The sequence below is a fragment of the Cibotium barometz genome, chromosome 18 (genome assembly GCF_041138505.1).
Source record: "Cibotium barometz isolate CiBa-2024 chromosome 18, ASM4113850v1, whole genome shotgun sequence".
NCBI classification, from domain to species: domain Eukaryota; kingdom Viridiplantae; phylum Streptophyta; class Polypodiopsida; order Cyatheales; family Cibotiaceae; genus Cibotium; species Cibotium barometz.
Genome location: NC_141063.1, coordinates 57762419 through 57777288, shown reverse-complemented (window position 1 = coordinate 57777288; position 14870 = coordinate 57762419). Strand labels below are relative to the sequence as shown.

General features: G+C 43.7%; 1 protein-coding gene across 2 annotated transcripts; it reads right to left on the bottom strand.

Annotated features, from left to right (window-relative positions):
• Positions 1 to 11576: 11576 nt before the first annotated feature.
• On the bottom strand, positions 11577 to 14620 carry LOC147629522 (FRIGIDA-like protein 3). 2 transcript variants are annotated; one of them, XM_086812786.1, is made up of 4 exons: positions 14457 to 14620; positions 13245 to 14268; positions 12459 to 12634; positions 11577 to 12365 (listed from the first exon to the last, which is right to left on the bottom strand). In XM_086812786.1, the coding sequence occupies exons 2-4, from the start codon at positions 14197 to 14199 to the stop codon at positions 11799 to 11801; spliced, it is 1698 nt and encodes a 565-aa protein (XP_086668912.1). In that variant the 5' UTR covers positions 14200 to 14268; positions 14457 to 14620; the 3' UTR covers positions 11577 to 11798. The 2 variants fall into 2 exon arrangements, with proteins under 2 accessions (XP_086668912.1, XP_086668911.1); XM_086812785.1 differs by having other exon boundaries at positions 13245 to 14614.
• Positions 14621 to 14870: the final 250 nt, after the last annotated feature.

The window sequence follows — 14870 nt, the reverse complement described above, 5'->3', positions numbered from 1 at the left end:
AAAATATCTGGGATGTTTCCCTGGTCGTTGGGGTGCAGACCGTTTGTCAATCAGACACCCAGTTGTGCATTTATTAAGGTTTAAAGGCCGTCGTTTTTAAACTAAAAATAACTAAAATTCGCGTATAAGCTTGATCCGGTGTCTGTTTTGGATGCTGTAAAATACTATATTAGGGTAAAATCACGTGCAGATTCTAAATTTGGACTCAAAATTTGAAGGTTCTAAGTAGAAATGGCTTGTTTAATAAAATCACTTATTTTTATACCATAAAAACTCATAAATTCATCTATTACATGGACATTTCTTTATTAATGAAGATGGGCATGTTACAGCCATGGAAATAGGGAGGGGGTGGCTGCGGGCATCACAGCCCTAGCACCAGTACAACCTGCACGTGCACATGCACCAAGTTTAGAGCAGAATAAACTCGCTAACATCTCCAAACTTATCACTAAGTTTGATGGGACTGGAGATCTGATCCCACATTTGAAGATCTTTAATCAAATCTGTGAAGCCTTTGGCCATGTAGAAGATCAAGTCAAGATGAGTGGCTTCGGTCTCACCCTTGATGGTGGCAAAGTAGGCCAATGGTTTAGGTTTGAAAGTTGAGGACAAGGCCACCTTTGAAGCCTTGAAAGAGGCCTTCAATGTAGGATATTCTCGCCAAGGCACCAAATGGAGCCTAGTGGAGCAGCTGCATAATGTCAAACAGAGGGAAGGAGAAACCATCAAAGATTGCATCAATAGAGTTAGATATCTCCACTCACGCTGTAGTGCCACAGACAAGTTCTCTAACAAAAGATTAATAGGGATATTTCTAGAGGGACTTGATGACGTGCCCTTACACAACTCATTGTATGCCTTGGGCCATACCTCCTTTGAGCAATGCTGCAGGAGTGCTATGGATTTTGAGGACAATTTTAAGGGAACACATTCTCGAAGAGAACTTCATGAGGGCACATCAGAAGCTTCTTTTAAGACCACTAGCACTAAGTCTGAGGGGAAAGGCAAGGAGTGTTATGTGCATGATCAATGCCATGGACAAAACTTCAGATGCTGATCCAGAAAAGGCAGCCAGATAAAGACTTTGAAGAACCAGAAGTGGAGCACAAGAGGACAAAGGTGGATTCAGAGCAAGGCCTGGAGGAGCTTCATGACCATGCATTAGGAGAGCCAGGACAAGGGGTCGGCTGAACCAGAGGAAGGCAGGAGCCGGTGCATCAAATGCAAAAAGGAAAAGCAACAGGTTGGGCAGCGCTGAAGTGGTTTTAGAGAATGTGTACTGGCCGACTAGCAGTCGGCCAGTTGGCCAAGCATTTAAGAGGCCCTATAAAAGGGACCATGTGCTCATTGTTAAGACCATTCAATCCCCTAGGGATTGGGTCAGTAGGAGTCCCATAGGGGGACAAAATTTTGGGTGTTATCACCTTTTTATGAAGGTAGCCTAGGGCTGTAGCGAAGTACCTTTTTGTACTATATGAAATATATCGAAATTCCAGCACATCTCTCTCTCTCTACTCTCTCTCTCTATATCTGCGTTTTGCATCAGATGGTTTCCAAGAGTGTTTAGGGCTGAAAGAAGACCCCCAGAGCTTTTGTGTGTTACATTGGTATCAGAGCATCAGGCTTAGCAAAGCTAAACACTGATTCAGTTCCATATGATGGTGTACAGGTCCAAGGTACAGGAAAGTACACAGATACGAAGCCCAAGGCAAGGAACACAGAAGCGGGAAGAGCTCCCAGGAGGTTTGTTGGTGGTGTTCCACAAAGCTAGAGGGGATGGCAGTCCTGTGAGCCAGATAGGTTCTCAGGCAACGGTCCCAACAAGGGAGGATTATCCTCCAAGGGTGATGTGAGAGTGCCAGACTCATTTCTCAAGAATGAAGACCAAGACAGTGTTCAGAGTCAGGGCAGGAATGGATTGTGGACTACAAAGCTTCCGCATGTTACATTGGTATCAGAGCATCAGGCTGCTCAGAAAAGCTAAACACTGATTCAATCCCATATGATCGTGTACAGGTCCAAGGTACAGGAAAGTACACGGATACGAAGCCCAAGGCAAGGACACAGAAAAGCGAGAAGAGCTCCTAGGAAGTTTGTTGGTGGTGTTCCACAAAGCCATAGGGGATGGCAGTCCTCTGAGCCAGATAGGTTCTCAGGCAACGGTCCCAAGGGAGGATTATCCTCCAAGGGCGATGTGAGAGTGCCAGACTCATTTCTCAGGAATGAAGACCAAGATAGTGTTCAGAGTCAGGGCAGGAATGGATTGTGGACTCGATGGAACAGATGCATAAATCTTCATTTGAGACAGAGTGGTTTGGAGAGAACAGGCTAGGTTTTCAGAGAAAAAGGGTTACCAGGGATGGATGATGACAGAGGGACTTCGGGAAAGGATTGGGATGATGACAGTCATCCAAGAGCAGGTTGGATTCCCATCATCAAGTTTAGTAGAGGGGGATGTCATGTGCATGATCAATGCCATGGACAAACTTCAGACGCTGATCCAGAAAAGGCAGCCAGATAAAGACTTTGAAGAACTAGAAGTGGAGCACAAGAGGACAAAGGTGGATTCAGAGCAAGGCCTAGAGGAGCTTCATGACCATGCGTTAGGAGAGCCAGGACAAGGGGTCGGCTGAACCAGAGGAAGGCAGGAGCCGGCGCATCAAATGCAAAAAGGAAAAGCAACACGTCGGGCAGCGCTGAAGTGGTTTTAGAGAATGCGTACTGGCCGACTAGCAGTTGGCCAATTGGCCAAGCATTTAAGAGGCCCTATAAAAGGGACCATGTGCTCATTGTTAAGACCATTCAATCCCCTAGGGATTGGGTCAGTATGAGTCCCATAGGGGGACAAAATTTTGGGTGTTATCACCTTTTTATGAAGGTAGCCTAGGGCTGTAGCGAAGTACCTTTTTGTACTATATGAAATATACTGAAATTCCAACACATCTCTCTCTCTCTCTCTCTCTCTCTCTACTCTCTCTCTATATCTGCATTTTGCATCAGATGGTTTCCAAGAGTGTTTAGGGCTGAAAGAAGACCCCCAGAGCTTTTGCGTGTTACAAGGAGTCCACGTCTGGAGGACAGCAAGTCGAGCAGTTGGCCCGCTACATTAATGCAGCAAATGACCCAACAATGGAGAACCTGCCAAGGTTGGGATCGGGGAGTTCAACCCCATCTCTATCCAAAGAGGGAGCTTATATGGTGCCCGATCTGTTGAGCTAACCATACCGACATAGAGTGTCCACATATGAGACCCCGTCCTAGCCTCTATTGCACCTATCGCGCGTAAAATGGGGGAATCATGAAGTTTCCAAATGCTATTATTATAGAGTTGCCTTAGCTTGGGCTCTACCTCAGGCCTTGCCAACCAACCCCAGGCAACCACTGGCTTTGCCAGCACCAGCACTCTATAACACACCTCAATCAGGCCAAGAAGTGGCCCAAAGAGGAATCCTCAGGGTACCCGAAATGCCCTTACCACCCCCCGTTCTCCCACCTCAACCCCCATTGCGCCAAGAGTTGCACCAGTTTGTCAACTAACCTTGACAGAACTCTTCAAAGAAGGGGAAGAGGGGGAAATTCCTAAAGTTCCTACCTATGAAACGCTAGAGCCAACAAGCCCACCTCAAATCTTAAGTCACTACGTTATGGAGGGAGACCAAATATACCAAGTGTACTTAGCAGCCTCAATGCCACGGGCGAGAGATATGAATAGGATGGTTAAATAACCACCTATATAGTGCTATGATTGCGTAGGACCTCACAGAGTGGTTGAGTATCCCAACAGGAAAGGGATGACGAGTACCTCTGTAGGTAGGTGCTCCCGCCTTGACTCCATTATGTGTAGGGTGTGGTATATTGACCACATGTATAAGGATTGTCCACTAAGACCTGGAACAACAGGAAAGGATCACGAAGCTAATCCGAGCACCAACCTTAACTTGCTAAGTGTTAGAGATGGCTTCATCCGAGCAGTCCCACGTAACGCTATAACTAAACTGCAAAACAAGCAAAGGGCCTCAGCTCATGCTATAGCAGAGGCATCAACCTCATGAGACCAAGGCCAAGCAAGTGCCCTTGAACAAGCACGAGCGACTAGGCACTCAAGAAATAAAACCATAAAGATCAGTAAGGGTGAGAGCCGGGTGGTTATCAAAAGAGGTTCAGAAGATGGCACAACAACTCATGCATCAACTTATTCATTTGAAGAGGAAGATTTGCTATGCTCTACCGCCCAAGCCAGAGAACCTATTGACACACGCCAACTACCAAAAAATCTCACTAAATATCCTAACCCCATAGAGGAAAACGAGAAACTCTTGGTAGCCCAAGAGTTGGTCTAGGACTACCAAGCACAAATGGAAGATGAGCCTCCTATCGCCTACCTTGAGCCATGCCCATCAGTCTCAAACTTGAGACCTACTGAAGAAGCTCGGATATATCTTGGAGAGCTCCCAGACCAGCCACCCCCACAAAGAGGCTAACAGAAGTAGCAGCTTCCACTGTAGGAGCTACCCCTTGTAGGAAAATAGGGTGGTTGAATATCTTAGAAATCTGGGGGATGACCATCTTAGGAGAATGAGTATTGAAAATCTTGTTCACATCCCGTACACTCAAAAGATCTTAAGACTAAGCCAAACCAACCTTCCTCATGGAACAGCCTCTGCTCCAAGAGACATTGCAGGTCTCTCTTCCTTCTTCTCTTCTTAGATAAAATCCCTATCGGCACCTTGCTCCAAGGCAGCCCAAGTTTATGGAGTGATCTGAAGGATTAGATGGAGGGATGCCTTGGGGTAGGTATGCACAAATCTACGGAGCCTAACAACTCCAATGAAGAGGAACTCGTTATACCCCATGAGATAACTAGCACCCCCACGGTTCGAGTGAATAAGCTTGGAAAATATTTCAAAGGTGATGAACTCAGTGCGGCTTTACCGATAACCTTTGATGCCTCCAACTCATAGCAATCTTGGATGGGGGAGCAGGAGTAAGCATTATTACAAAACAATGCTGGGAAAAATGGGGAGCACCTACCATGGATGACACCACATTGTTGGTCAAATTTGTTGATGGAGCCACAGCTAGATCCATTGGTCTACTGAGGGATTTAAAAATTAAGATCCTAAGAACTACTTACCACCAGACCTTTGTAGTGATGAACTTTGGACGTCAGCCAATTCTTACGAGACTGCATCCTTGGCAGACCATTCATGAGAGAATAAAAAATGATCCACAACTGGTATACCGACGACCATATTTACATACGGAGAAAGGATCAAACATTCAAGATCAATCTACGCATATGGAAGGTACACCCAATGAGTGGCAGACCATTTGCAGAGGACTCTATCACAACAACGCGATCCACCGCAGTCCATCTATGTTAGACATGTCACAAGACACTAGAAGATGAGGAGGAGTGTGCACCTCTTCCAGAGCCGGAAGACTTGGAGAATTGGATGCATATCCTTGCTACCCTGGATATTTTTCTTAGACGCACTGGCACAAGGTTTGCTAATGGTAGACGGACAGGAGATTACATCTCTATACATGCTCAATTTAGCATACCTACCCAATGTCACCACCCAAGAACTTGAACATGTTATTAGAGCGGAGCCATCAAGGGGCACATGCTTCACTAGAACTCACAGGCCTGAGGGATTCCCTGGGCCAGAACGATACGTCTTCCCAAATGATTCAAATACCCACTCTGTTGGGGCGGTGGAAGCACATGACCACTTCAACGAAATGTGGAAAAAGGAGTTTGCTAATATCTCCCTTCTACACTACCATCCCACAGCCAGCAGGGCCCATTGGTTCCCAACCAAAACCAGAAAAGCTTTGCTGCTCAGCGTGCAGAGCATGCAACAAAAAGTTAGCACTTGCAAAAAAGAAGCCAAAAGGTTAGTCGATGAAGAAAGTGCTAAAGCCAAAGAGACTAAACAGGTGCCTAAACATTTCAAGACCTTCCAGATAGCTGACCGATTTTTCCAATATGACTCGGCTCAAAGGTCTGACAGTGGGCAACCCCAGGGACGTCTTATGATGGTCGACGAGCGAGCGAGATAAATCTTGTAGGCCTGGGTGAAGACCCAAGACCGGTATATATTAGAGAAGACCTCTCTACAGAGGACGAGACTGAGCTCATCACTTTACTAACACAATTCCATGATTGCTTCTCCTAGAAGTACACGGACATGAAGAGTGTACCTCTAGAAGTAGTCCAACACACCATCCCACAATGAATCTAGGGTTATACCTAGATGGGTTAGAAGAATCTCACAGAATAGCAAATTACGTGCTCCTTTGCAGAGTAGAATTGAATCAGGTGCTCGAACCACTTCTTCAACAAATATTATTGAGTTTTCATTTCTTAGTTCTCTACATGATGTAGATGAACCTGAGTCTTTTGAAGAGACTCAAGAAGATCCAAATTGGGTGAAAGCCATGCAAGATGAAATTAATACCATTTAGAAAAATGGTACTTGGGATTTAGTGGATCTACCACTTAGCAAATTGGTACTAAGTGGGTTTTCAAAGTCAAGAGATATGAGTTGACACATTCAAAGCTAGACTTGTTGCAAAATGTTATGCCAGCAGAAAGAGAATTAATCATGATGAAACTTTTTGATTTGTTATTGCTTTAGTAGCCCATCGTGGATGGATAGTGGGTTTTCAAAGTCAAGAGATAGGCAAATGGATCAGTTGACAGGTTCAAGGCTAAATAGACTTATTGCCAAATGTTATGCCTAGCAGAAAGAGAATTGATTATGATGAAACTTTATGATTTGTTATTGCTTTAGTATCCCATCATGGATGGAAAGTGCACCAATTGGACATCAAAACAACGTTCTTGAATAGTGACTTGCAGAAGAAGTTTATGGGAGTCAACCAGCTAGATTTTCCCAACTTGGTCAAGAACAAAAGATATACAAGCTTAGCAAATCTTTATATGGTTTGAAACAAGCTCCCATAGCTTGGTACCAGAAGATTAATGTCTATTTGACTAGATATGGACTTCAAAACAATCCTACGAAAAGCACTTCAAATACAAAAAAGAACAAGTAGGATTTGCTTGTTGTCATTCTCTGTGTAGATGACATGCACCAATAAGGATTTCCTTGCAGCCTTCAAGGAGACTAAACTTGCTTGCCTCAAATTTTGAGATATCAGATCTTGGTCTTTTGTACTACTAGTTGGGTATGTAGTTTATACAGCAAGATGATGGTATAGTCATTAAGCAGTCAAAGTACATCAAAGCATTACTGAGGAGGTTCAACATGGAACGTTTCAAACCAATTTCTACACCAATGGAACCTGGTGAAAAACTTAGTCTGCAGGATGTCAGTGAACCATTCAACATAACCACTTATGATCAAGTTGTTGGATGCCTAATCTATTTGTGCAACTCATGGCTAGGCATCCATTATGGTGTCACAACTTTAAAAGTTCATGCATTGCCCAAGCACTAAGCATTGGTAGAGTTAAAAGGCGGTTAAATGTATATTCAGATACTTGCAAAGGCACTCAAGATCTTGGGTTGTTCTATGCCAAGGGGAGTGATTTAAAACTGTGGGCCTTTAGTGATTCGGGTTGGGCATATCTTTTCACTAAAGCTTTATCACGTGAAAAGTGTGAGACCTTCACAAAGGTTTGGGCCTCTTCCCTTTCAGAGACTAACCTACAATCTTTGGAAACCTCGCATTTGTACTATAGGGAGGTTTTTTAGATATTTGGTAGTACTACTCTATGAGGTCATGCACTTATGCCATGGGCATTTTTGTCTTAGTGGGTTTTTTCCCATGGCCATGGAGATGTGAATAGATACCTCAGGGTAAGCTAGTATATAAGCAACCTCTTCCTAAGTTTAGGGTTGCTATTCATTTTTTACTTCATTATACCTTGAGCTCTTGCTCCTAGTGAACTGGCTTTCTCTACACTCTCTCTCTCCCCTATGTTCTCTTTGATATGTGAACATTGAGTGAGTGTGTGTTTGCAGCTTTGCTTTCATCAAAGCTAACACGGTTCAGTAGATTCTCTGCTAGCTCATGTCCTTGACTAGGACTTTAGCTAGTGTTGGTTGGGTACCCTTGGCCAACTGTGTACTGTGAAACACTTGTTCCTAGTGGTACGACAAAAGAGAGATGTCCCATTTGCTGTAACTACGGTTGTTGGGCTACTTGTTGGTCATGGTTTGCTTGGGATAAATCGAACTCGGGATCGACATAAACATGGTTTGACCACTTCCTATTGGAGGAAACCTTGAGATTCCAGGTCCTACTCCTGCTCCTTTGCTGGAGCTGCACCCAAAAAAAGGGCAATTGAATCCCTTCTTCATAAAATTTAAGATAATGTTTATAGAGCCAGTTACGAATCCCAAGTTCAAAGGACCGTGGGGCAACTCTTGTTTCCAGGTGTTTCTCCTCTCACGTCTGTGTTTGGTTGGCTCATTTCTTCCCAAAACTCCTAGCTTGAGGTGGATTCGAAAAGGAGTCTAGCCTTCTTGACTGGGGAGCACTTTGTTGAGTGCTTGTTGGGACGGAAGGCTTTGGTTTGATGTGTTGTAATTGACTGTATTATCGTTTCTAATAATTAGTCCAAATCAGTTTCGTATCAAAGGTCCTTGGTGCTTCTTGATCAGGTATGAGAATGGTTTTCAGATTTTTTTTTCTTTTTTTCTTTTTTGCTCCTAGGCTCACATGTCTTGGTTCACACCTCTAGACTCACGTCTCGCAAGCTTATGCCTGTAGCCTCACGTGCCTGAGCTCATGTATCTCGGCTCACATCTCCAAGATCACTTCTCTAGGCTCATGTGTCTAGGGTCACGTCCCTAGGTTCATGTGTTGCAGGTTCACGTGTTTGGGCTCACGTCTCTTGGCTCACGTATGCAGGTATACGTCTCTTGATTGATCCTTTTTTTATATGTACTCAGCTCACATACTTCCCTAGTGTAAAATAGGCCTCTTTGGGATACGAAAATCTAGGAACAAGATGTCAGGGTTGGTGTGCACGTTTGCAGCAGTCGACAATTGTGTGAGGCTGAGATGAATTATACCACCACGGAGTGTGAAGGTTCAGGATTGGTATATGCCGTGAAGAAATTCTGACATTACCTTTAGCTAATAAATTTGTTTTCTATGTTGAACCAAATATGCTCAAGTCAAGAGCTTACCTTAGCCTTGCTGAAACATTTGTTGGGTTTTTCCTTAGAGCCGCAATTTGCAACTTCTTGTGTGGGTGCACCAGCTCGTCCGCCCCATCACGTCCTCACTCTGTTGTCACACCAGAATGCTCCTTGCCAAAAAGGGTGAAGGGAGAGCTCTCAATGCCTAGATGGAGGCAAGAACAGATGATCGTTCGTTTGATGGTTTTCTCTTACAAAAAGCAGGGTAAGAAGAAGCTAATCAAAGAGGGAAGCCTACAAGTAAACCTATTTAAGTATGCATTCATCAAGCAAGCATGAATTCAAAAGCATACAAGCAAGCAAGAAGAGGGAAGAAGGAGAGCTCACAAGTAAACTGTTGCAAAAGTGATGATTTATTGTAAAAAATGACTTATATACAAGTGAGTGGTTTTCACACTAGGCCAGCCCAACTTAAAAATGGTCCTCTTAAGCAACTATGTACACTAAGTCGACATTAAGCTCGTGGTAGGGCCGCATTATACGTTCCACCGCCATCTTACAACAATTAAGTGTCCATTCTCATGCGGGTAGGTTAGGTGAGCGAAACCATGTTAACAAACAGAGGGGTTAACACTCCTTAACAAACTTTTTAACTATTGGAATTTGCAAATTTCTTCTCCCATGTAGCTGCAACAAGCTGAGAACTAATCAACAAATATCTCTTTTTCATATAAGAGCTTCACGATCAAGCATAGTAATAATGTGGAATACAAGTGATAACCTAGTGTTTAGGCTCTGCATATTTGGATTGAAATTTTCCCCATTGAGGAAGCTCCTTAGCATTATCATCTGTTGCACACATATTTGCCTTCATATTTGGTGTTCGAACATATTAGTGTTTCTTGTTAACTAAACTGTTGTGTGTTGATAATAATATTGAATCTATAGCAAAGTGTTTCATATTTTTACAGTGATGAAAATAATGGTTAAATTTAATATAATTGCATTCACTGTCAGCTTTAGTTGTATTAATAATTGTTTATTTTAAAGCCTTTTGGTAAGCATTAATAATCCCATCAAATGGAGCCTTGTTCGTTATAAAGCCTTGTGGCCATTTAAAACTTGCTGCAAGAATATTAACCATCCCATCAAATATTAAAGCTATGAATTTACACTGCCATAATTTGTTTTTGGATGGGAGCATGTCTAGGAACTTGGATTTGTCTTCTTCCATGTTATTCTAACGATGAAAAACCATTACATTTACTCTAAATCGTATCTTTACATTTACTAACTTTCCATATATCAATCAATTCCTCGTCACCTTGTCTTACAACATAACATTTCCAAAGTACACTTCTGTATCGATTATAGCACATTAAGTTCCAATGCGTAGTTTGTTATTTTTTTTGTACCAAGTGACGAAACATCCTTATTGATTGGCACTGCAATTTCATACATTCAGAAGGGCAAGTTTTGGTCAGAGACTCGAATAGCATGCTTTGACAATGGTATGGTGAAAGGTTTCACATTCGATCACTATTTGTACACACAGCATCAAATAGCATGAACAGTATGGTGACAGGTTTCACATTCAATCACTATTTGTACACACAGCATCAAATACCATGAGCAGGGTTTTATAGATTACCTCAATGCGCAGAAAGTTTGGGACTACATCATCCAACATCCACTACCCATATTGTTCTCGAGCTCTGATTTTGCACATACTAAGTGATTAACTATTGATAATTAACAAGAGAACGGACTGATATTCGATGCTATTACCAAAAGTCACAAAGACTTCATCTACAATTCACAGGAGAATGTGATCATATGCAAGAATTTCCAGTATCGTGAACATCTAGTGGGATACACACTACATTGAGATAGTACAAGCACAGGCTTCTCTGATTTGAACTCCTGCTAGTTAGGTAGGTTCCTCAACATGAGGATCTCCTACAATTATTACAGCAGCTACAGATACTGGGCCAAGTCTATGATTTATGGTGTCCATTTGGATCCTTTTCATATAAAGGCGATGCACAGTCAAACCCGTACAATCTCTATTGTGAAAGGCCTTCTGAATGGAAATCACCTCATAAGTGTAATAAAAACACTCAACTCCAGTCTTCATCCCTTCCCTTGCAGTTCTTTAGCATTTTTTGTTGGGGAGGGAAATGTGAAATTCAGAGAATACCCAGTACGCAAGGTATCCTTACAATCAGTCTTGCTATGCAGACTACCAGAAACTGTTTCAGTATTTGCAAACTTTGAGACCACAACAAACACTCACAAAAGCCCTGGACAAAGCAGCAATCCGTTTGCAAACAGTACACGGCATCCTCAGAATACACATGATACAGTGAAGTATGAATATTATCAGGCCTAAAATAGACAGAATGCCACACTTGCCGTCATAAGAGGCTAAACAAACAATAACATCTAGAAAGAGGATAAAAGTCAGCATCAAACTTAAATCTTCCCTTCACATACACTACTCAGGCATATAACTTGGTAATACCTCCCATTGCTCCTCAAACTGCCTGTTGCGTTTACAAAAAAAGGTCACTGACGATGGACAGAAGTATGTTCCGGTGTCCTTTAACCGTTACTTAAAATGACAATACCCTGAACTCTATAGCATGATTATGCTTTGAGTCTATGAAACTTTCTAGTGATATGATTGATACCTAGATGGTAGACCTGTTCCATAGCCATAGCTACTGTATGCTGCAGAGGAAGCAGCAGTATATGCTGCAGAGGGAGTAGTAGTATATGCTGCAGAGGGAGTAGCAGTGTATGCAGAGGATCCATAACCAAGAGATCCAAAACCATCAGAAGGATACATGTAGGAACTTTGTAGTGAAACAGGGCTTCTGGTTCCTCCACCATAGGCAGAGCTGTAACCACCCAGGGGAAGATGATCATAACCAGATTGGGTTGCTGCACCGTAAGGTAATCCAGCATCACCATATTGGGCCCTGCTGTCAGATGGACGGTAATACGATTTTTCATGGACCATCCCACCTGTGGCACCACCACTATTGTGAGTTCGAGGCCTCTTCATCTGCTGTAGTTTTCCAGAAGCAGCAGACCTCTTTCTGTCTGCTTTGGCTTTCTCTAGTTGCGCAACTCTTTTCTCAAGAGGGGCAGGGGCATATATCTCTTCAAGCTTATAATCATCGATTGCTTTCAGAACAACCTTCAGAGCTGACAGTTCCTTCTGGTTGGCATCATTCTGTTAAACAAGATAAATTCTTCTTCAGACAGTATCCTCACATTACTAGACCATGATACAAAAGAAATTCCTGCCAAGAAGTACATCCTCTACCTGAGCTGAAGTGGTGTTATTACCACCCTTAAGAGTATTCTGCACAACTTTTCTGGCATCTTTCAGGTAGGACTTCAGCAATGGCACCGGTTGAAAGCGATCCAAAAGCTCAAATTCAGCAGCGAATGAAATAGCTTCCATCTGTTTGCCATCTTTTATCAAACTCTCAATCACATCTGTCAGTTCATTACAAACATTAGTGGCAAGCCACAGTGCAGAATCTCACAACAGGAGCTCCAAAAATTCCACAATCAAGCACAAAAAATTCCCAGAGGCACCACAAATTATATACCTAGATGAATCCAGGAACATGCCCAAATTCATCTTTTGGGAACGTGCATGTTGTATACTCATGGTAGTCAACCCACAAGACTATATAACTATCAACTCCATTATGCATAGTATGGACTAGATACTACATCCCCACTAACGTCATCAGTGCCCAATACTCTGTATCAAGATATGCTCTCACACACGCACTCCCCACACACACACACACATGCACGCACGCACACTCACACACACGAGCATATATTCAGACAAAGCCCTTCGTACTGAGTTTCTGTCAAACCTCCAGAGATGCAGGCACCACAAATTACCACAGAAAAGGCGATTACACCACAATATTGGTAGCAGACAACCACAAAGAATAAAAGATCATTGGATCACTGCAAAACAACCATGCCAGCATGCGTCCCCTATGTAAGGAAGGCTGCAAGAGAATCCAAAACCACAGCAGTACATCCAGTCTGCAAGATCCTGGAATCGACTGCATAGAAAACAAACCTGGAAGTTTCGTGGATAAATCAAGGGAGCGGCAGAGAGACGGAGTCTGCTTGCGCCGTGCGATAGGTAAAACGAGCTTGCAAAGCTCATCCTGGTCATACTCAGAAGCCAATCCGAAAGTCGCCACCAGTTGCAAAAAGCTCTGGGCATCAATTGAAAGGTTGGAGGTTAAGTCAACTTCCAAGTTAATCTTAGACTTCCATAAGTCTGCAATCTGCTTAGCAGACTTCTTTAATTCTTCTGAGACAATGGGGTGCTCAGCTCCCAGGACAGGATCTGCTAGCACATCAGCAAGGGCTTCCAACATTATGACACATGCACGCTTGTTGGCAGGTAGGGACACATCCTTCTTGGTGCCATGGCCAGCATTCTGGTCTGAAGGATAGTAGCCTTCCAAGGCTTTGAGCACCAGTTGTGCAGGGTCCTCTGCAGACTTGAGTGCAAAGGGAAGCTCAGCACTTATAGCATTCAAGTCCTTCCTACGCTCTGCAATAAACAGCCGCAATTTGTCCGAGTCCATGGCCTCGCACAGAGATTTCAGCTGTGAGCGGGGCTTAATCTCCACAGCTTTAGATGCAGAGGCACTAGCTTCTTTGGCAATAAGGCTACTGAGGCTGAGGGCGTGATCAGGGTCCAGTTTGCCACCATTTCTTGCGGTGGGCTTGGCATCTACATCCATGGCCTGCGAAGCTGCGCCATTGGTGATATTAGGTTTAGGGTTTTCGCCCCTGTTGGCAGTTCCCTCCTCAGTGTTTGGGTCATCTTCTTTCTCGGAGGTGTCCTCCTCCTCCATGGAAGCTTCTAGCTGCTTCCTCTCTTCGGACCACTTGCGCTTCAACTCAAGGATGACAGCAACAGCAGCATCCTTCTGCTCCTGGACGAGAGCAAGCGAGGCCTGCTCCCTTGCAGAGACGTCTGCGTCTCTCTTGTCAAGGGCCTCCTTGGCCTCCTTCATCTTGGTGTCCAGGGCCCCTTCCTTGGCGCTGAACTCTTCCAGCGTAGAGCGCAGGCGCTCCTCCACCTCCTTCAGGTAATCATCCACATCTTTCCAGTTAGCTCCGAGCTTGCTTAGCACGGCCTTCTTGCTCTCCAGTTCAGAAAAAGCTTTGTGAAGCTTCTCCTTCCGCTCGAGAAGGGATTCGATGGCCATGGCAATCAACTCAGAACAAAGATCTCTGTGTAGAGAGGCAAAACGGTAGAGAAAGGACACACCTGATGATGGAGATCGCCGAGATAGCTTTCTCGCAGTCCGGCTATGGAAGAAAGGCCCTCAGGACAAAGCTTCTCGAAGTCTGGCTGTATGTAGCGGTGCTGCGTTAAGGTCTTCGCCTTCACCCCACAACAAGACGCAACTGCAAGAAACTGCAGTCAGTTTTGCTCGTTCGTAGAGAACCCTAACATTTTATGCCGCCTCATGTGGGGGACCCATGATTTTTTCTCCAATTTAGATAATTAATAAAATCTTGCTTATTCACTAACTGCATATATATTCACGAGAGCAAGTTTTTTTTTTGGCTTGCATTAATTAATTAGCATCGTGTGAAATGTCATGTAATAAAAGGTTGCACCATAAGAATGTAAAAATAGCAAGTTTAGGACTATCTACACATGTTCTCTAGTGGGCGC